The 21,322-nt window shown below is 43.5% G+C and overlaps 1 protein-coding gene across 1 annotated transcript in view; it reads right to left on the bottom strand.

Annotated features, from left to right (window-relative positions):
- Window positions 1–718: 718 nt before the first annotated feature.
- Window positions 719–21,322, bottom strand: part of LOC147732517 (interleukin-18-like) — a 240,707-nt gene continuing 220,103 nt past the window's right edge. The window contains exon 5 of the mRNA XM_086957051.1: window positions 719–2,831. Within this exon, the coding sequence (XP_086813177.1) occupies window positions 2,613–2,831 (219 nt within the window). The 3' untranslated portion in view covers window positions 719–2,612. The remainder of the gene's footprint in view (window positions 2,832–21,322) is intronic.

The following is a 21,322-nucleotide window of genomic DNA, read 5'->3' on the forward strand; positions in this document are numbered from 1 at the left end:
TTTACAGAAATCTATTCTGTTTGATTTAATAGAGTATGTTTCTCTATAATAATCTTACCCACGTAGAGGGGTTACAAGACAACTTCTTTCCTCTGAGTACAGTAATGGTTAATGTTGGAACACGATCACTTTTAATATGTACTTCTCACTGCGGTGCTATAATGTGAATATTATGTCACAGGTTCCACATGTTAAAGAAGTACACTTTTTAAAATGTTGATGAGGATTTATTAGATTTGAAATGATGTTTGTTGTATGATTTACATACCAAACATTTACAAGGCTTAGCTCGTGTCCGGGCTCTAAGATCCTAGCCAGACTCTTGGCTCGGTTCTTGCTCTGCTCTTGCTGTTAATTTGTTGGCTCGCACATCTGTACTTTTATGTGATTTGTTTTCACAAAGTACTTTTAGAAACCCCTGCAGAGCCCCAGACATGATAGGGAGGAACTGCAATTAGTAGAATAATGTTGTAGAGAAATCACAATTGTAATTACAAGAAGAGGATTGCAGCTTTCGAATTGCATATAGAGAAGAATAAGTTGGATTATTTAGTTTACATTAGAATATAAATTGGTAAATATGTGTTCCACCTAGCCGCAGACAGCATGTCTGAGATGCAGATTATTTTATGAGCGTTATATTCAGCAGCTTCCTCTTCTCTTTTTCATCTCTGCATTTCTCTACCTCCCCAAATAAATTAGCTTGAACAGAACATTGTTTACTTGAAACATCTGGAGCTTTTATTGTCAACGCCTTCAAATACAAGCATGCAAATATGGTTTTAACAAAAGAGCATTTTTATTTGCCAAGATTTTATTAAACAAATTGGGGTACCCGCACAATTGTTCCTCCTTTTCACAATTGTAAAGTTTGTAAATCTTATGGGCTGCTACAGTGTAAAAAAACAGTTAATCTAAGAATTGTGGGGGGGCTTGGGAGTCACACCTTAAACTATCAAAGTCAGGAGGGAGGACATATCAAGGGCCTCTCTTTGCGTCCATTAGCAGCCCATTGAGAGCTATTCTCTTGTCAGCAGGAGATCTGCTTGTTTTGAGCGATCCTTAAGGCTCCCCGCTCAACTAAAAATCATCAGTTCGCGTGGCCGCCCAGGCGCGCAGCTTAGAGGGAACACAGTGTTCTCCGTTGTATTTTAGACATAGGTTAAGTACGTGTCTCACTAGAGCTGAGGATTCCTCATGCCTATGTGCAGCGTAGAGTTGGTCGTGGAGAGAAGAAGCTTCAATTCAGTGTTAGATTGGCCATAAACTTACCTCTGCTAAACCGTCCACATGCGGTCCCAGTCTTTGGAAGAATAACATGCAAAATTAAAATGTACAAAGATGTCACTGCAAATGCATTTACAAATTCCAGGGGTAATATTGCACATTCCTGAGTCACGAGGAAAAAGGGTAGTAAAAGGTTGTTCCCCACCTCCTTGTGACGTGTGAGGTAATAGATTAATGTTCTTTGATCAGCTATGTGACTGCATATCATTAAAAGGTAAAAACTGCCATGAGTGATCATTAATGATTCACAAAACGACAGCTCTAACATCGTCCACAATCCAAGGAACCGCTTTGGGCGTTGTGGGAAAAGGGCCAGATATAATGAGGCTTTTTGAGGTCGTAAAGGTTCCAATTCGCAAAATCAGACTATTTTTGACTGCAAAACAGCCTTTTGGTTTGTACTAAACACAACTACAATTCAGTAACATGTTACAGAAATGTGATTTGGGTTTGCAATTACATATGGAATCGGTATTTAAAAGGGTTGTGTTAACGGCATCACTTCCAAATAGCGATTCAGATTTGGACGTATTAATGTGTTGCAACTGAAATGCGACTACACAAAATAGTGGGAACCCATTTGCAAATGGGGAGTGATCACCAAGGGACCTCTTACCCTTTGTAAATGTTAAGACTGCCTAGTCTTAAAAAAAGTTTGTAAAACTTTTCATTTAAAATAAATGCATCCTGTGTTCCTTTAAGGAAAAGAGGCTGCATTTAAAAAGATTGCTTTATTTACAAGGATTCAAAGATATGGGGGGGTCTGTGATGGCAGCAAATCTTAGTGGTTAGGAATTTGAGAGCCATCTAATACATGAGCATGAGGCAGGTTGAATTGTGACCCATTGCGATTTGGTATTTTGTGAACTGCGCTGTTAGTGCAGCCTAATAAATGTATATCCTGATAAATAGTAGGGTACAGATGCTTTCAGTCGGTATGGTAAGGTGTCTGTCGGATTTCACCAGACTTTTTTTTTTATCCACACAGACAAAAACACATACACACCTTCTTTCCCTCTTTCATAAAATTCCTCAAAAAATGTTGGTTATTCAACAAAATATTGTGTTTTCTCTCTTTGTATTTCTACCAATCCACATTTCTCTCTTTCCACAGCATTCTCATGCACCCTGCTTGTTGTATAATGTATTTTAACATTATATGCCAGTATGATTTTTGCAAAATCTGAATCTCCCCACTCTCCCATCTTACTGACCAAGCTACGCCCCTGATAATTTTATTAAAATAACTTTAGCTTGTGTTACGTTCGACAAATCCCACAAAAACAGGTTATCTCAAGAAGTCTAAAATGTAGTTCAGCACTTTCTTAGTTCAGCCACTCTGCGTTGACCCTCATTGTTTCATCAATCTCAGACTGTCCTTCTTTCTTCAGATAGAGGCTGTTGTTTTCGTCGAAAGCGAGGTATAGTCCATCCTGCAGTGAAGATTCAAACTTGAACGCATTCGGTATTCCAGCACTGAACAATTTTTGGTAGAAAATATACTCGCTTTTTGTTCCTGTAATGTTCTTAGGAGGTTCGCCTTCCTAAACAGAGAAATACATAGATTCATTCAGTGTGCAAATTTCATGGTACGCTGCATTTGTAATCATAGCCACATAATTCACGATGGTTTATCAAATAAGTTTTCATCTAAAGAGAAGCTCTACTGTTGGGTCATAAAATCACGCTCTTTCTGTTCCTCAAATAAAATCATGTAAAACAAAGTGTAAACAAAATGTTTTCCCTGTGCTGTGCCCAATTTAAGCCCATTGTTGCTGGTGGTGCACACTAGCACCTATTTCTGGGAGTGGGCACTTATTTAAAAAGAGCTTGATCTAGAGCAAGAGAGTGAAAAACACAAATGTGGGAAAGAAGGAGGAAGAGTAAGATGGAGAAAAAGTAGCAAAGGGAGAAAGCAGGAATAAAAAAAGTACCTGCAAGAGTGAGATAAAGACGCAGGCAGTGTGGGTGATGGATTAAACAGGAATGTGTTAGAATCAAGATGATGTAGCCTTTCCCTTTGGCACCCTGACCTTCAATAGCACCAATCATTGGCTTCTAAGCTTATCCTTTTACAAATTAAGCACGGTCTCTGTGGACTCTAGGTTACCTTTCCCTAGTTGTTGAGATTTTATGGAGTCATAGATGTTACCAAATTGACTGTGAATGTTATATGCAATGCCGCCATCTTGTTTTTTTAAAACCATCCTCTGGTCTGATGACTATAGCTCTTTTTAGCACAATTCACACCCTCTCTTCCCTGCCTCTATTACATAATCGAACTATATCAAAGAGAACACAGGAATGTTCTCAGCGGTGAATCACGGTCTGCTCTGCCAGTGAGAGGAGTTGTGTTAGATGGCCTGCTGCTGCTGTTTGAAGCCAATGTAAAGAACAAATGTTACACCCCAAATGATTCAGAGACTAATGCGCTCAAATATCAAAACAAAATACTCTATTATTTTAAATAAATTCTTCTTATTTTTTCCCCCCAAAAAACAAAAGAAAAATTGACAGCATTACAGTGTTAAAGCCATCTTTGGTAAGATACAGGCATAATTACATATCTATACAGTGCCAACTTCATATCAATCACGGTTACAAAGGGATTCCACCCTTTGTTCACCCAGATCTTTTGCTTTTTTAATCACCTGTTTTTGGACTTTTTACTGTGGGTGAGTCTCACTTTCTCTGTCTCACCCATGGTAATCATATGGTAAATGGACTGCACGTGTTTACTGTCAGTGTCTACGGTTAGATTTGGGGGTCTCTAGTTGGCACAGGTAGGTACTTGTGACAAATAGGGACCCTTGCCTCTAGTCAGGGTAAGGGGGTACACTCCTAAAATAACCCCTGCTCACCTCCTTGGTAGCTTGGCACGAGTAGACAGGCTTATCTCAGAGGCAGTGTGTAAAGCATTTGTGAACACATACAGTAATCAAGTGACAACACCAACACTACAGATAGACACCACACAAGAGTATATTAAAAATAAGTATTCTTTATATAGATTTAACACAAGACCATAAACAACAAAAATCCACAATACTGTACTTAAAATGGTAGGTTTAGCTTTGTTCTCTTTAGTTCTTAAAATGTGACACTTTGAGTCAATGTACCTTAAGATGCGACACGCAGGGCAACAAAAGTGTTGCAAAGATGGAAATGCGGCAAATATCCGGTGCAAAGAAATAAAGACGCCAAGTTCTTCCTGATGCGGCACGCTTCTCCGATGTTGCAAGGAATCCCAACACGATGCGTCAGCTGCAGCGGCAACACCCTTGTTCCGTGATGCGACGACCGCTGCTTTGGCAGCGACACTCTTCTCCGATGATGCGAGAAGCTTCTGCTCGATGCGACAACTGCAGCTGCAACACCCTTGTTCCGTGATGCAGCAGCTCCGACTGCGGCGTGCTTCTCTGTGGATGCGAGGCGCTTTTCTTGATGCAGTGCAATGCGACAGCTGCAGCGGCGACATCCACGATGCGAGACCAGCGGTTGCAACACGCTTCTCCCTCTTGAGTCGCGCTTCCAGCTCCTTGCGATACGCGGTCCCTCAGAAGGCCCAAAGCAGCAGCAGGCACTTCCAAATAACTCTTGGGGAGCTGGGGGTTGAAGTCTGTTGTCCCTTAGACTTCAGCAGGAGGCAAGCTCTTCTTTCAAGCCCTTGGAGATCCTTACAAGTTGAATAAAGCACACAAAGTCCTTTCTCCTTTCTTTGGCAGTCAGGCAACCATTGCAGGCCAATCCCTCAAGCAGCACTTCAGTTTAGGGATAGTCTCTTCTCAGTTTCGTCAGGTTCCTCTCCTCAGCAAAGGTTTCCTCTTGTTGTCCAAAAGTGATCTAATTCTCTGGGTTCTGGGGGGGAAGGCGAAAAGTTCGGGGTTGACCCTGCAAAAAGGGCCAAGTTCAACATCCACCTTTTAAGATAAGGCCACTGAGACGTAGCTAGGGTAAGGGGCACTTAGACATGAATGCGCACACATGCTGCACGTCCAAAACTATCATCATGGGCAGCCCAGTAACTGGGCACAGGTAGCCAGGCACAAAGGGGACACTGAAAAGTTTGGGTATTGACCTGAGGTAGGCTTTATAATGTTAGTGTGTATTCATGGGAAAAGTTTTATAAACTGGGTCTCTAGTTGGTAGAGATACTCCCTGTCCAAGTAGGGACCACAATCTTAGCCAGGGTAAGTTACAACACAATCTAAATTATCCTGTGCTCTCCCTCTGGTAGCTCAGCAGAGTGCAAGCAGGCTTAATGTGGCAATGTGTAAAGTATTTGTGCAATAACCCACACAGTAACACAGTGAAAACACCATAAAAGACCCCACAACAGTCTAGAAAAATAAATTAGGACTATATAAATAAAAAAATAACAAAAACAACAAAAATCCAATTTTTTAGAAGGTAGAGGGGTGGGGGTTGACATATTTTAGGCATGTCACCTATTGCAAGGCTTTTAATTGGGCAACAATGTCAAACAATTTGGTTTTTGCCCATGATTTCGGGACCCCAGGCATTATCATTCCTCCTACCTACAGGGAATCAGGAAATTGCAGTAGTACTGATTTTATATTGCTAAACCAGGACCTTGCCCCACTGCTTAGTGATTTTAAAGCGAGGGTGTGCTGCGTTAGTGATCACAATCCTCTAACTTTATTATTAAAATTTCGGCTTTCACTTGGAAACTGTTTGAGAGAAAATGTGGCCACTGATTACACCTAAAATAAAGGTATTAGAATCAGGAAGGAAAAGGGTAACAACGTAGAATTCCTGAATTATGTACATAGTGGAAATAGGGATGATTTCCTAGAAGAACACCTAGGACTATTATTACAGCTTACAAATCTGTATGCAAGTCAGCTTCTGCGATATTGTCAATTAGCAAGCACCTTAAACCAGCCCATTGCACAGATGGTTTAACCATGCATCTACTGCTGCTCGCAAACCACTGAAATGTGTTTTATGTGCCTCCCCTCTCGCTCAACCTGATATTGTCAACGCTTGCAGGGCTTATCAGAGGTCCTATCCCTAAGGAAAGCTGAGATCAGGGCCAAAGCTTGGACAGACATTTATAAAGCGGGGCAGTGTAAAGGTTCAGCAGCTTTCTAGAAAATTGTCAACCACCCTTTTTAGGTTTCGCCTTGTCGAAAGCTGCGCACTGCGCAGCTTTTCGGCGCAGGCGAAATCTAATGTTACAACAGTGTGGCCTTCGTTCCTCCTCTCTCTTCCATTGGCTAGCTCCATAAATGGAGGCAAGCCATTGGAAGAGAGAACTGTCAGTCATTTCCCGAGGCGATTGGTGGGCGTTCCGCCGATTCTTTCCCTCTCCGCAACGTCATGAAGACGTGGCCACTGTGGGCGTGTACTTTTTTTTTTCCCCCGATGTTTGTGTTCATTGTTCGTCTTGTTCCCTGTCCCGCTGGCTGTTTCCTGAGCCCCCTCCCGCTGTCCGTGTGCCCGCCTGCCCCCCTCCCGCTGTCCGTGTGCCTACCCGCCCCCCTCCCGCTGTCCGTGTGCCCGTTAACCTGCCCCCCCCCTCCCGCTGTCCGTGAGACCATTCACCCGCCCCCCCCCCGCTGTCCGTGTGCCTGCCGGCCCCCCCTCCCGCTGTCCGTGAGACCGTTCACCCGCCCCCTCCCGCTGTCCTCTGTGAGGAGAGCCACTCGTCTTTACCCCATGATAAAGTCCTTATTTCATCCATTGCGGGGAAAAATCGAGGACTTCAAATTATATGAATACAAATATTCAATACGCTTAAGTTGACCACTTGGTCAATACTTACACAAACCGCCAATAAACTCAGCCTCATGTCTGATCCCCGTTATTGATCTTTTAATGGACGGCATTTGCCCCCAATTGCAGTACTTCCGAGTCGTATGAAAGCTAATCTCAGGACAGAATTTATCCTGGAAGTCATCTGAGGTTGGGCGGGAGTGCTGATACGTAAACTACCCCGGGATTGGACTGTTGGTAAGAACTCAACCAATCCTAATGCGCAGTGCAGACCTCGGCAATGCTCATTGGCTGTGAGTTCCTGTACTCCTCAATGGTAAAGAAACACTGCCGAGCTGCCATGCTGGAAGCTGGATATAGCTGCAGAGTTGCTGAAGGGAGTTTGCGTCGAAGGCGACCGGGCAAGTAAAGGTCCAGTAGGTAACGCTACTGCAAGGCTGAGTGTCGGTCTGAGGAGGCAGGTCGTACCGCGGTGGAGGCGTGGCAGTTCGGTACATATCTGAGTGGTTTAGATTCGCGGCGATGACGAATGGGTCACTGCCGGGCTTGGGGCTGGCATTCCCGGCGGACGATCAAAGAGGAAGAATTTGCAAGTCTGTAATACCACGGATTAGAATAACGATGAATTCACTGGAAATGCTATCACATGAACTCGGCTTGACAACACGATCCCAGAAAGTACCATCTTGGGACACAGATCAGAGACAATTACTGTGGTGTTCTACCCTAGTGACACCTTGGGAAATAACATATGTGATTGGGTTTTAAGAAACTTAACCGAACAATATACTCCCGCTGTCCGTGCCTTTCCTGCCACCCCCTCCCGCTGTCCGTGCCTTTCCCACCCCCCTCCTGCTGTCCGTGCCTTTCCTGCCCTCTCTCCCGCTGTCCAGCTCCAATATTCAACAATGTGTGATTATGCGTAAATCACTTACTTTTCCTGTGTCTGAGATTTGGAATTACCCGCGAAATGTAACTGTAAATATGTCGATATGTAAATATATGCACAAAACAATGCTCCGTCCCTCGACAGTGACCTGCCTGCAGCTGTTTCTAGGCCGACATAATATTTATCCCTGCACCAGTCCTAGCCTGCCCGGGGAAGGTGTGGTGGTAGCTGCCGGCAGCAAAGTGCTCCGGTGTGTTCGGGGAAGGGCAGCACACAAAATCTGCCTTCGAAGGGAGAGCCCATCAAACCTGGGAGAAGGGAACGTCCACTCACGCACCAAAATGTCCCGATATTTAGAGGTTTTACTTCAGTTGCAGCACTCACTGAGAAAAGATCCTGTGGCAGATTCACAAGCCCCTTGCGTCACTTTTAACATAGGAAAAGTGGCGCAAGGGGCTTGTAAATCTACCCCCCTGATTTTAACTAGAAATCAGAATAGAGACATATCGATACTATAACTATAGCTGACCTCTTTGTCCTTTGCTAAACAAAAACCAACTACTCTCATGAACACTCAACAACCACTGACCTACTCCTTACTACGTTGGACTCACCAGTGTGATCTTTGGCATAGGTGGGTTTGATGAAGCTCAGAGCGGCTGGGATGGACCCCACGACTGTTAGGTTAGTAAAAGAATTGGTGTGGAACGTTCCGTATATAATGTGCCGAGACAAGACATTTGCACAAAACAATCACTGAGCAACAAACGTGTTATTGGAATGCTTTCAATCAAGTTTTTTAACAGCATTACGGCTCACAGCTTGAGTTCAATAAAGTCCAAACTTTTCTCAAAAACGTTCAACAATCACCGACATGTTTGGACCTGTGTGAGGCTCAACGGTTTGGTAGTTTTAACTAAGAATGGGCGATGTACCGTTTCAATTTAGGGGCATCCTTTCAGTAATGTGCAGCCGACATGATGCTCGTCCGAATATCTCTAAACGCATCCATTGCTCCATGGTTTCACACATGCACAGTCTCTCTCTTATATAAAGCACACTCTCTCTCTCTCGAATAAAACACTTTCTCTCGAGCAAAGTTCGGAATAAAACATAGGTCAAACGATCACAAACCCAATTGACATTTATATTGAGGGTGCGGTATCCCCACTGTTCCCCTGATGTACATCTGTGCCTGTAGTAGTTGCTGTGAGTGATGTCCCACTCCCAAAGGACCAGGTTCACAAAACTCTTTTTTTAAGTTTTCTCACTGCTGGAAACTCAAGAATAACCCTCCTGCTTAATTAGTAAAAGAATAAGTCCTGTGGTCCAACGTTTTCAATAGAAACTCACGACTGGTGCTGTGGAAGGACCTAATGTCTCTTTCATCCACCACCAGACCCTCTTTGCCTCTTTATCTCTCTCCCTTTACCTTTCCGTCATTCTCTTATTCCTTCTTTCCTACCTTACAGAGACCTTATAAAGCATGGGCAAAGTGGGCTTTGGCCCAGGGCCCCAGCCTTTCAGGGGCCCCCAGTTCTGCTCTGCACATTGTACAAGAACAGAATGCAGTCCCTCAGTCTGGTAAACCAATGGCTGAAGTGGGCTCGCCCTGTGTCCTGTGATAGGCAGAGGCAATAGGGGATTGCCACTGCTGAGATCAATAGATGAAGATAGAAGAATGAACAACCAAAAACTGTTAGTAAATGCCAGAACTAAACAAGCCTTTACAATGCAATGGTCTCAGCATTCTTAAAGGTGGAGCTATTGGCATTGCTCATGACATAATAATTTTTTTGTTTTTTGTTTTCTTAAATCATATATAAATGGCATTGTCATTTACATTGCCTCACTTCTGCCCACTTGGAAACCGGCGTCCCGACCCGTAGGCGCTGGATTCCAGTTCCACGCCCGCCTCTCCTTGCAGAATAATCCCGCAGACCAGACCCCGCCGTTTACAACCAAAACCCAGCTGTTGGTCTGCCCGCAGCTGTTCTCGCCCACTCCAGCATAGGTGGGCGCTGACAAACGTTGAATAATTAACTTGTTAGCTCCTGCTGTGACAGGCTGTTTTCAACACTCCCTCGGTGCCCATCCAATAATGTTTCCACACAAAGCGCTGCTCACTTTATTTAGTTTTCTGATGCCGGTTTTATAAACTTTAGCCTATTTGTCAACCCTGTGCTATAATTCACACGGATTACTGCGGCAAACTTGTTTAACCACTGCATTTTCATCACTGTTTATTTATGCAGTCAGTCTGGTGTGTATGTGTAAGAGTTTGGTACAAAGGAAAACAAAAACGCGATGGGTGAAATGCCGGAATTCATCTCAGGCACTGTTAATTGCTCTGGGCCACATTCTGCTCCATCCTGTGTTGCTCACCATGATTTGATTTAATTTTTAGGTTTAGCTCTGGGTGTGTGTGTGTGTGGCTCTGGGTGTGTGTGTGGCTCTGGGTGTGTGTGTGGCTCTAGGTGTGTGTGTGGCTCTGGGTGTGTGTGGCTCTGGGTGTGTGTGTGTGTGGCTGGCTCTGGGTGTGTTTGTGTGGTAGTAATTGCTGTCTGCTGAGCTCGTCCGTAGGGTACAATAGGTCTCACATTTGCGAGAGATTAAGCTATTGGCAATGCAAATGACAATGTCATTTATTTATCTGTTTTCAAAACCAACACATAAATACAAATTTTGTCATTTACTTTTTTTTTTTTTAAATATTTTTTTATTTTCTTTCACTTTTTCTGTAAATTACGATGCAGTGAATACAGTACAGGATTTTCTCACCATTATACATTCATATATAATATCAACTACTAGAAATCCATAACCAATCCAACCAATCCAAAATAATGAGACAATGAAGAGAAAACAAAATGAAAAACACCCAAAGGCTGAGCATCTAAAACAAAACAGAATAGGTCATAACTCAGAGAAAATAGAGTTTTTATGCCTTACTATTCTTCCACTCTTCAATAGGGCGCCAAATCTTTCCCCCCAGTGATCTTGCCCTTCTGCCTTTCCTATCATAAATGGCTTTCTCCAGATTATATATGTGCAAAATCCTTGCCATCCATATTTGGAATGTCGGTGCAGATTTGTCTTTCCAGGCTTTCGCAATAATAAGTCTGAAAACTGCTGTGGCCACAAACAAAAATTCTGGATGAATATTATTATCGCCTATACTGATGCCTAATATTATCAGTTTGTCTGTTAATTTCACTTTTAACCCCAGAGATTTCTCCAGAAATACCTCTATTGCCACCTTTAAGGTACAAAGCTGTGGGCACTGCGAAAACATATGCGTGAGATTTGCGCTCGATGAGTTGCAACGTGGACAAGTTATACCAGTGCTACCCCCCCATTGTGCAATTCTAGCTGGTGTGTGATATAGTGAAAAGATGGTCTTATAATGTTGGGTTTGTAAGGTAGCTGAACAAAGTATGGTTCTTCCTAGGTCTAGTGAAGCTTGCATAGCTTCCGGGTGGGCCCCTACTTGTTCAACCCATTTGTTGCTATATTTCTCCCTATCATCAGTTTTATACGCCTGTAATTCTATATGCAATTGTCTAATTGATCCCCTTAAGCCGCTCCCCAAATAATCCATAATCCTGCAACTTGTCATACCTACTGGACCCCCCTGTTTTGTATGAAAATAACTTCTAATTTGTAAGTATTTGAAGAAATTGTTTCCAGGTATTTTAAATCTATGTTGGATTTCTTGAAATAGTAGAAACCCCCCTTCCACATCCAGCAAATCTCCTAGTTTCTTAACTCCTTTATCATTCCAATCTTTCATTGCAGTATCCCAAAATATTTCTGTTGGCAGATCGACATTCATGTATAGCCTCAGGTATCTATTATATCTTCCTAAACCTACCTTCTTCATAATAACCCTCCAAATTTTGTATACTGCCGCCAAGGTCTTAAATCTAGTATGTTTAAAATAGGCGAAATCTACTGTATTAACCAGAGCATTCTCTGCCCTTTCCCCCATCAGTGCTTTATAAACATTCTCTATACCTGCCCCCTCCTCTTGATAATCGCTGCCTCCTAACAGTCCTTTGGAGTATTGCAATACTGCCGCCCAATAGTAAAATCTGAAATCTGGTGCCCCCCATCCTCCCTTCTCCCTTGGTAATGTCAAAAATCTATAAGCTCTACGTGTCTTCCCTTGTGCCCAAATTAAACCATTCAATGTTGCTTCTATCTTGTTAAACCATATCCCATCAAATAATAGAGGGATTGCCCTAAAAAAATATAAAAATTTGGGAAAAGTAACCATTTTGATGAAATTAATACGACCCATTAGTGTCAAATGTAAATTGTTAACCCTCTCCAAATTTCTCTTAACCTTCCCTAGTAATGGCTCCATGTTTATCTCTACCAATTTTCCTAACTCAGCCGTCACCCTAACTCCCAAATATGTTGCTTCCTGAACTACTCTTGCATCTCTAAAGGTAGAGTAACTATTCTGCACTATCTGTGTTTTCCCTCTATTTATTAAATACCCTGAAAACATGCCAAATTTCCTCGCCTCCTGTTCAATTTCAAACAATGCTTGCGCCGGTACTGATGTTATAATAGCCACGTCATCTGCATAAGCAAATAATTTGTAATCTTTCTCATGCAATGCAACAGGCATGATCTTACAATTAGCTGTTAGCCTTCTCAGGTATGGGTCCAGATAGATGGCAAACAGCAGCGGGGAGGCTGGGCACCCCTGTCTCGTCCCCCGCCCGATCTGTATCGTTTTTGAATAGGATTTGTTGATTCTTATCCTAGCCGTAGGTTGTCTATATAGTGCCTGTATTGCTACAATGAATCCCTTACCTATTCCTGCCCATTCCATCGCTTTCCATAAGTAAGCCCAAGAGACCCTATCGAAGGCCTTCTCGGCGTCCAAAAAGATCGCTGCGACAGGGTCTCCAAAGGCCTCTGCTGCATCTAAGATAGTGATCATTTGCCTGGTATGTTGGGTGGTCCCTTTCCCGGGTATAAACCCATGTTGTTCCGGGGACACCATTTTCTCTATGCCCTTACTCAACCTGTTAGCTAGAGCCTTGGCATATATCTTAACATCAGCATTTAGTAGAGTAATTGGCCTATATGATCCTGGTTCTGTTGGCGGTTTATCCTTTTTTAAGATCACAATAATGTCCGCATTGGCCCATGACTTTGGGACAATCCTACCTCCCTGTGCTAGACAACAGATTGCCCACAGATCTTTACTTATGACATCCCAGAAAGTTTTGTAAAACTCTACAGGTATCTGATCCTGTCCTGTTGCTTTGCCCGATGGAAGATTAGCTACTGCATCTCTTAACTCCTGCAATGTTAGCACCTCGTCTAATTTATCCTCTCGTCTATACTAAGCTCTGTCTGTGGTCTTGGTGTTAGATAATCCATACTTTCTTCCTCCATATCTCCCGTACTTGTATCTTGTTCGTATAAAACCTCATAAAACCTCCTAAACACCTCCTGTACATCCTCCACCTTATTTACAATTGTCCCAGTGCTATCCCTGACCTCTTTTATCTCCCCTGCTGCTAACGTTTGTCTTGTTTTAATTGCCAGGAGGTGCCCAACCCTTTCATTGAATTCGTAGCACTTCTCTTTCTTTGCTAGGTAATTCCTAGCTAGCTTCTGTGCTAAAAAAACACCTGTTTCTGCTTTTTGAGTTTCCAAGTCGAGTAATATCGGTTCAAAAGGTTCACGCTTGCTTATTGCCTCCACTAGAGCCTCTTCCAGTGCCCACAGGGTTCTAATCTCTTCTTCCGTTTTCTCCTTTTCACCTCTATTTCTTGCAATTGTATAGCTTAGTGTCTCCCCCCTTATGCCTGCCTTGAAACTATCCCATACCACATCCGCCGAGGCTGAGTATCTATTGATATCCCAAAATTGTGTTATCCATGCGTTCATTCTTATAATATATTCCTCATCTTTTAGCAACCCTCTTTCAAACGTCCATGTAGAGCTTGTTCTTTCTTTAACTTGAGCGGTTTGAATACTTAGGACCAGGGGATTGTGATCTGACACTATCCTGGGGATCCGTTCTATTCTGGAAATACCTACAAGTGAACTAGAAATGAGGAAATAGTCCAGTCTTGCTATCGACTTGTGTGGGGCAGAATAAAAGGTGCTGCCTGTACCCAATGGATTCTTTTCCGCCCACATATCGCTTAATGCATTATGACGAGCAAGGTTTTGTACTGATCTGCAAATCTTTTTCTTTCTTCCAGTGTATCTCCCCCCATTCTTATCAAGCAGACCATTTAAACCGTTAATGTTAAAATCCCCGCAGCATATCACGGGTTCTGGCCATAGTGCTAGTTCTCTATCCACAAATTCAAAAACATCAGGTTCATCGTCGTTTGGGCCATACAATGAGACAATTGTATAACGTCCTGCAGTTGTTTCCAGCTCAAGCATTACCCATCTCCCCTCACTATCCTCCTTTTTCTTTTTAACTTTTGTGCTACCTTTCCTTGCCAACACTGCAACTCCCTTACATCTTTCTTCCTGACCTGTATAGGCGAGAACATCAAAACCCATTTGCTCCAACAGGTACTTCTCTTTAACGGCTACATGCGTTTCCTGTAAACAAATTATATCAATTTTCCAGCAACGCAGTAGTGCCCCCAGTTTTTGCCTTTTTTCCCTGTTATTTAGACCACATATATTCAACGTAATTATCCTAGTTTCCATATATCATTTTTTCCCTTTTTCCAACTTTTCAAATGCCCATGCCCGTGCCCGGTGCTTCCAGCATTTCCTCCCATCATAATGATTTTTACAAAACTGTACTGTATTACTACTCCAACCAACAACCGTGTCCCCCCCCACCACTCTCCCCTTTAGTAACCCCCCTCCCCAACTGCTGCCCCACCCCCCCTATGACAGGCAAATAGGTCACTCCTGACCTATGCGTGTCCACTGTGCATTGCAGCGTCGCCCCCCTCTCCTCCCCTTCCAAAAAAGAACCTACTCCTGGTAAGTCCTGCTGCCCAGGCCCTTACGTGACTTCTCCACTTTTCTCTTTACCACTCTTTACATTTTTATCTTCTTTTAATCTTCCTTTTATCTCCTTTACCTTTTTTCCGGAAAGGCAAGATGGCCGCTGTAGCATTGTAGGTGCAAGTCGCATCTAGACCCCTCTCCGACCTATGGATGGACCAGGCACCTGATCGGCTATAGAAAGGCAGTATGCGACGGAGATTCTGCTGGTTGAAATTCGAGGAACAAAGCGGCACATCTTACAGCCTGAAACAAGCTTTTGACAAGCTGAAGTCATTGTTTTGGGCATTACGAAAGGCTATCAGGACAGAGATGGCAAATCGAGCGAAAGACAAACAGACCTCGAGTTTCGGACCAGCTAAAGAGACATGCCAAAAGGACCCAGGAAGGACTGGTACTATTCCTAAAACTAAAATGCCACCCCCCAGCAAACGCTCTACACCCACGATATCGACGGCTTCCAAGGCTCAGCAACGGAAAATTGAGAAGAGTGAGAGAGCCGCAGAGAAAGACAAAGAGCCTAAATTAAATGTTGACACTCGCAGCGGCGGTAATAGCAATCAAGCCAGCCAAACGGGAAGAACCACAACGGAGAAAAAGAAAGGCGACCTCACCTTCCGTCAGCCTTCAGTGATAGAAGTTTTCAGCATCAAAGCACCCCCGGGGGCCTCAGGACCAGGCATAGCCGCTTCGGCGGCTTCAATAGAAGGCACAGCGGCAGTCCTAAACACAGAAAACCTACCGGCAGCCGGCCCTGGAAACAGCGTCCTCGAGGACGCAAGCGGAGGCGTTACCAGGCAACCGGCACAAACAGCACGTACAGAGCTCACGCTTCCCGCGGAGCAACAAGCGGCATGATCGTCAATTACCGCCGAGAGGGAAGCGGAGCATACCGACGTGGAGAATGAGGTGAGAGTTGCTGGTGGGGCTGGAATAACAGAGACATTGAGTACAGACCCACTGTTAGAAGCGCTACGGGAGGTGGAGGCTGGAATCTTAGAAGAACAAGATCAAGCTGGGAAAAATATACAAAAAGATTTTGCTATGAGTCCTAGACCACGGCAAGGGCAAAAGGAACAGCTAGACATTGATCCCACAGAGGGTGCAGAGAGTGCTGAGGGGGCTGAGGGGGATAGATTTTTCTCAGTTCCCGAAGAATCAGACTCTACTATAACAAGCAGCGAAGATGAGAGGGAATCAGAAGACTCATGCTCTAGCTCTGGAGACACAGGGGGTTCCAAAGGGAGAGGAACACAAAACAAACGCAAGCTGACAGGCAGGAAAACAGGCTCTCCTATAAGTTTGCATAAGAGCACTCACAAAAAACTGATATGGGACTACTCTGCTACCTCCAATCTTTATAAAGAAGACGGGCAAGACACCCAAGCTGAGGTCGGGAAACTAGACATGATATTTGCAACATTAAAGCAAATTCAAATAGAAGCTAGAACTAAGAGTAGAAGAGCCAGGCATGACACCAAAAAAATCCAAGCCTCTATCAGGAGAATAAACAAAAAATGTGAGGAAGTGGAAGAAAGAGTCACCGAAGTTGAAGAAAGGACGGGCAGGATAGAGGAGGAAGTTACGGACTGGCAGGCAAGCAGAGAAGAGCAGTTGAAAATAATGGAGGACCTACAATGGAAGGTGGAGGATTTGGAGAATCGCCAGAGGCGCAATAATGCCAGACTCCTTGGAATAGAGGAAGGGGCAGAGGGGCAAGACCCCAGAGGCTTCGTCATTAAGCTGTTAAAGGGCGCCTTTCCAGAGGCACCATGGCAATGGGAACAAGAGGTGCAGAGAGCACATAGGTTTCCGCTTACGACAAGGGGGAAAAAAAGAGGCGAGGGTGTACTTCCAAGGGCTATGCTAGTATTCTTTGGAAATTTCCTGGCGAGACAAGAATTGATGGATAAAGCCAGACCTGACTCTAAGAAGACGGTGGATGGAACAACATTCTTTGCAAGACCTGACTTTTGCCATGTCACGGTGGAGAGGCGGTGGAGGCTCAGACAATTTATATCAGCATTTCAGAGCCAAGGCGCTGAGGCATATTTGATGTTCCCAGCAAAACTAAAAGTCATTGTTGGTGGCAGAGTCAGAATGTTTTTCTCAGAGATCAAGGCTGGAGAATATCTAGAAGAGCTAAAAGAGCTAAAGGAGAAAGGGGGAGCTAGAAGGTAGTATCAAGGGGATGTACTAGCAAAGTGGGGGGGTGAAAAAAGGCAAATGTTGTCATTTACAATGCCAATAGCTCAAACTTTTCCAAAGGTGAAACCATTGCATTGTAAATGCTTGTTTACTAACTATGATAGGCCGCAGGCTGAATGGTCCATAGCGTCAAAGGCATGGGTTGAAAACTTCTCCAGCATATTTGAATAAACCTGCAGTGCCTAAGAGGCGACATTTGAAATTGGTGGGGCTTAAAAGTCGTGAATGAGTGTTACATTGTGACGGGCTCAGATGTTTGTCCACTTTATCAGGCTTAACTGTAAATCGAATCTTGCAGTGAGGCCTACGAGCACATTTCCTGTAGTTGCTTGACACAGTTACATGCCCGTCTTTCTTCATCTTTGGAGCATTTCATTACTGATCCATGGACTGGTAGGTTTTGGGTTGCTTGGTTGCTGTGGAATCAATAGCCGAGGTCTATAGATTGACTTTCACATTTATATGAGTCATTGTCTCTATATAATATGTGTGTGATGTAACACACTTCAACACCCTGTCCTACTTACTTGGGATGAGTAGCACTATAAAAGAAATTAAATACACATGAAAGAGGGTCTATGTGAAGAGGAGGGTCGCCATTGGAGGGTGGTAGATAGGCCGGACTGGCCAGACCGGGCATCAGGCGTTTCCCTGGGAGGCTGGAAAGGTGGAGGGGAGGGGGCAGCGGTTTTGTTACCACAAAAAGACCTGCACATTTACTCCAAGCTGCGTGCATACTAAAAACCCATGAAGTGCACAATTGTCTCAACCTATTATCACTTGTACTTTAGTGGTTGCTATTTACTTACTTATATACTATTGGGTGACCTCTTTTGATGTGTCTGTAAAACTTACCTTTTGTCCTGAATTTTGACCTCCTGTCCTGAATTTTTGTCCTAAATTTGGACCCTTTGTCCTGAACTTTTAGACTCACTGTCCTGAATTTGCACCCATGCCAGTTGGTCACTCTACTTCTCACTCGTTTTAGATTTAATACTATTCATTTTTCCCTGCTTTCGCAATCCTGAGATCATGGTTTTCAACACTCCCTCTGTGCCCATCCAATAATGTTTCCACACAAAGCGCTGCTCACTTTATTTAGTTTTCTCCTTAATACATCACATATAGGAAATGCTTTTTAGTTCCCATTTTAAGTGAAACAACCATTAGACACTGTAAGGAAGCCTTCAGTCACTTACAGCAACTAGACAGCCTTCAGACTTGTCATGCTGCCTTAAACTATATAAGATGTGCCATAATGTTGAGGAAGAAATATGGAACAAGCTTAGAACATTAGCTATTTTTGAAGAATTGGCTATTAGAAGCTTTTACTGTCCATTCTTAACGTATTTTCTGTCTGTCTGTTACTTTCACCAGAGGTTTATTACGGTTTAGTAACGTTCTAGCATGAAGCATTGTTCACTTTATGTTGCTTTGTATAGTTACTATTTTTATTTCAGTTATTCACCATAGATCGATAGGCTTTGAGTTTGAAATGTCGCCCCGAGTCACATATGATCAAGATCCATACGGTATTATAAGGAAAAGGAAGAACCATGGAGTACCTCGATGATATTTAAATGTTTTTATAGTATTTTTTAATAGGTGTTCTCATGTTTATCATAAATGTATTTTAATTATTAAGGTACTTTGATGCAATAATATAATTTTTAAACTTTACACTGGTTACCATATGTATTTCTATTTGTGATTCGTTTTTTATGAAGCTCTGCACTTTTATGGGTAGTATTAGACCAAATGAAGATGATCTGACTGACTAGTGCATAGTATTTAGTAGTGTGTGTGTGATAAATGTGTTTTTCTTTTTCTAAAGAAAATGCACTGACTGGACAATCATTTTGTTGTTGTTGTAAACTGTTTTATTGGTGGATATAATTAAAAAACACATCAATGCATTCCAGCCGCAACATACATTAGGTACACAATCTGTATGAGCTATTTTCCTTACATTGATAACACCTTGACTCTTAATCTGGTAGCTCTCTTACGGCAGTAAATGAGTCATGCAATCCAACTTCACAACGTTGCATCTCTACTGTTGGAGACAAACATATATTCCCCTTATATTTATTCCATGCTGCCCACTAGCGATCCCATTTTTTGTGTTGTGTAGTCTGGCGACTAGCGTGCGGTGGGAGACGGTGTCGAAAGCCACTGATACGTCGAGTAGGATGAGGGCTGCAGAGTGGCCTTGTTCCAGGAGGGTGCGGATGTCATCTGTGGCGCCAAGTAGGGCGGTCTCAGTGCTGTGATTGTTTCGGAATCTGGATTGGGATGAGTCGAGGACGGCGTTCTCTTCAATAAATCATATCAGTTTCCTGTTGCCTGTTTTCTCTGCAACTTTGGCTGCGAAGGGGAGGAGCGAGATGGGCCAATAGTTCTTGAGGTCGGTGGGGTCAGGTGTGGGCTTCTTGAGCAGGGGTCTGACTTTTGCGTGCTTCCAGTCATCTGGGAAGGTGCCTGTTTTGAAGGTGGTGTTGATGGTGCATTGTAGTTTGGGTTTGATGGTGGCCGTGGCTCTGTGGTAGATGTGAGGGGGGCAGGGGTCTGTGGGGGCCCCCGAGTGGATGCTTTTCATGGTCAAGGCAGTGTCTTTGACCATGATCGGTGTCCAGTTGGAGATCGTGGGCTGACTGGTGTTTCTGAGAGGCAGGGGGCCATCAGTGTCACCTGGTGGATGGTCGATTAAGTTGTCATAGAGGTTTTTGATCGTGAGGTGGAAATAGGTTCCAAGCTTGTCGCAGAGGTCTTGGGATGGGGTGATGTTTGTGGCTTCGCTGCGTGGGTTGGTGAATTCTTTAATGACACTGAAAAGTTCCTCAGAGTTGGTGGAGTTGGTCAGGATTTTGTTGTGGCTGAAGTTTCTCTTGGTGGCTCTGATCTGATTGTGGTAGTCCGTCATGGCGTCCTTGAAGGTGGTGTGGGTTTTGCTTGTCTTGGTGTTTCTCCAGTTCTCCAAGCTTCTGCAGGTGCGTCTGGCTTCTTGCCCTACTCCTCCCAGATACTTTATCCATAGTGATCCCAAGATGTGTCCCATGTTTTAAGTTATTTGTGTGGACAGCCATTTGCTTATAAACTGTTTATTCGGCTTCAGGACAAATGCCCATTCCATGTGACCATTTTATGAGTCTGAGCATGGTCAGGCTTGATCCAGTACCTGGCAATGCCATCTTTTGCCACCAGCAGACCTATCTGCACAAGGCGGCGATTAACTGAGCCATGCATTCCTGTTTACTTCACCCAAAATATGGCATGCTTAGGGTCATGACACAAAGTGTAACTTAGTATTTTGCTTAACGTGGTGTATATTAAGGTCTAATAGCAGGCAATTTTTGGACATGTTCAAATCATATGAAAGAAGACTGCTTTTTCTTCCCACAATGCTGGCATGAGGAGTATTTTCGCTTACCCTCATGGGAGAGTCAGGCTGGGTTATAATATATTCAGTGAAAGTATTTGAATTGAATTATTCGTAGTTTGGCTTATATTGCCAGATACCTGGCTGCCATTTTGGCCTCAACCCATTCCTTGTCCTCAAGAGAACCAATGTCCGCTTGGCTTCTGTCTCTTGTGTGCCACAGAAGGTCTGGCTATTTATCACTAGAGATCTATATATATACATGATATACCTTTTTCTTCAAGTGGTTCCATTACAGTTTTAGGGACAAGTGGGTTGAGTTCTGGGATTTTTTTGCAGCAACTAAAGATATGGGTGGATTGCATGTCAAAGTTACAATTAGCATAGGAATTGGGAGAAGTGTAATTCGTTTTCATCTGCCAATCGGCCAAATATTTTGAGGTGTCCACCCTCCTACACAGATCCTAATTTCAAAATGATGATCATGTCCCAAACCCACTGGGACCAGTGACTTGAGGTAGCCAGGTTCCTCTCCATGAGGGGTTTCCCTTGTGATCATTTTAAACCATTTAATGTGCTTCAGTGTCCTCAACTAGAAGATCATGGGGATCCTAGAGGGCTCCGGAATCTCTCTTGTGATCTACGTGCCATATAAGATCGCCTCAGGGGTCCATGTTTGCTGGCGGTCTCGTTCTAGTTTATATATAGAGTCTTTAGAATCTCCATATATCCAGTCATTAATGACCTCTATTTTTGAGGCTCAATAGTATAGACAGAGATATTCCAAGTCCCCGGTCATATGGGGCCTG

This window comes from Lissotriton vulgaris, chromosome 2_1 (assembly GCF_964263255.1).
Source record: "Lissotriton vulgaris chromosome 2_1, aLisVul1.2, whole genome shotgun sequence".
Taxonomy (NCBI): Eukaryota; Metazoa; Chordata; class Amphibia; order Caudata; family Salamandridae; genus Lissotriton; species Lissotriton vulgaris.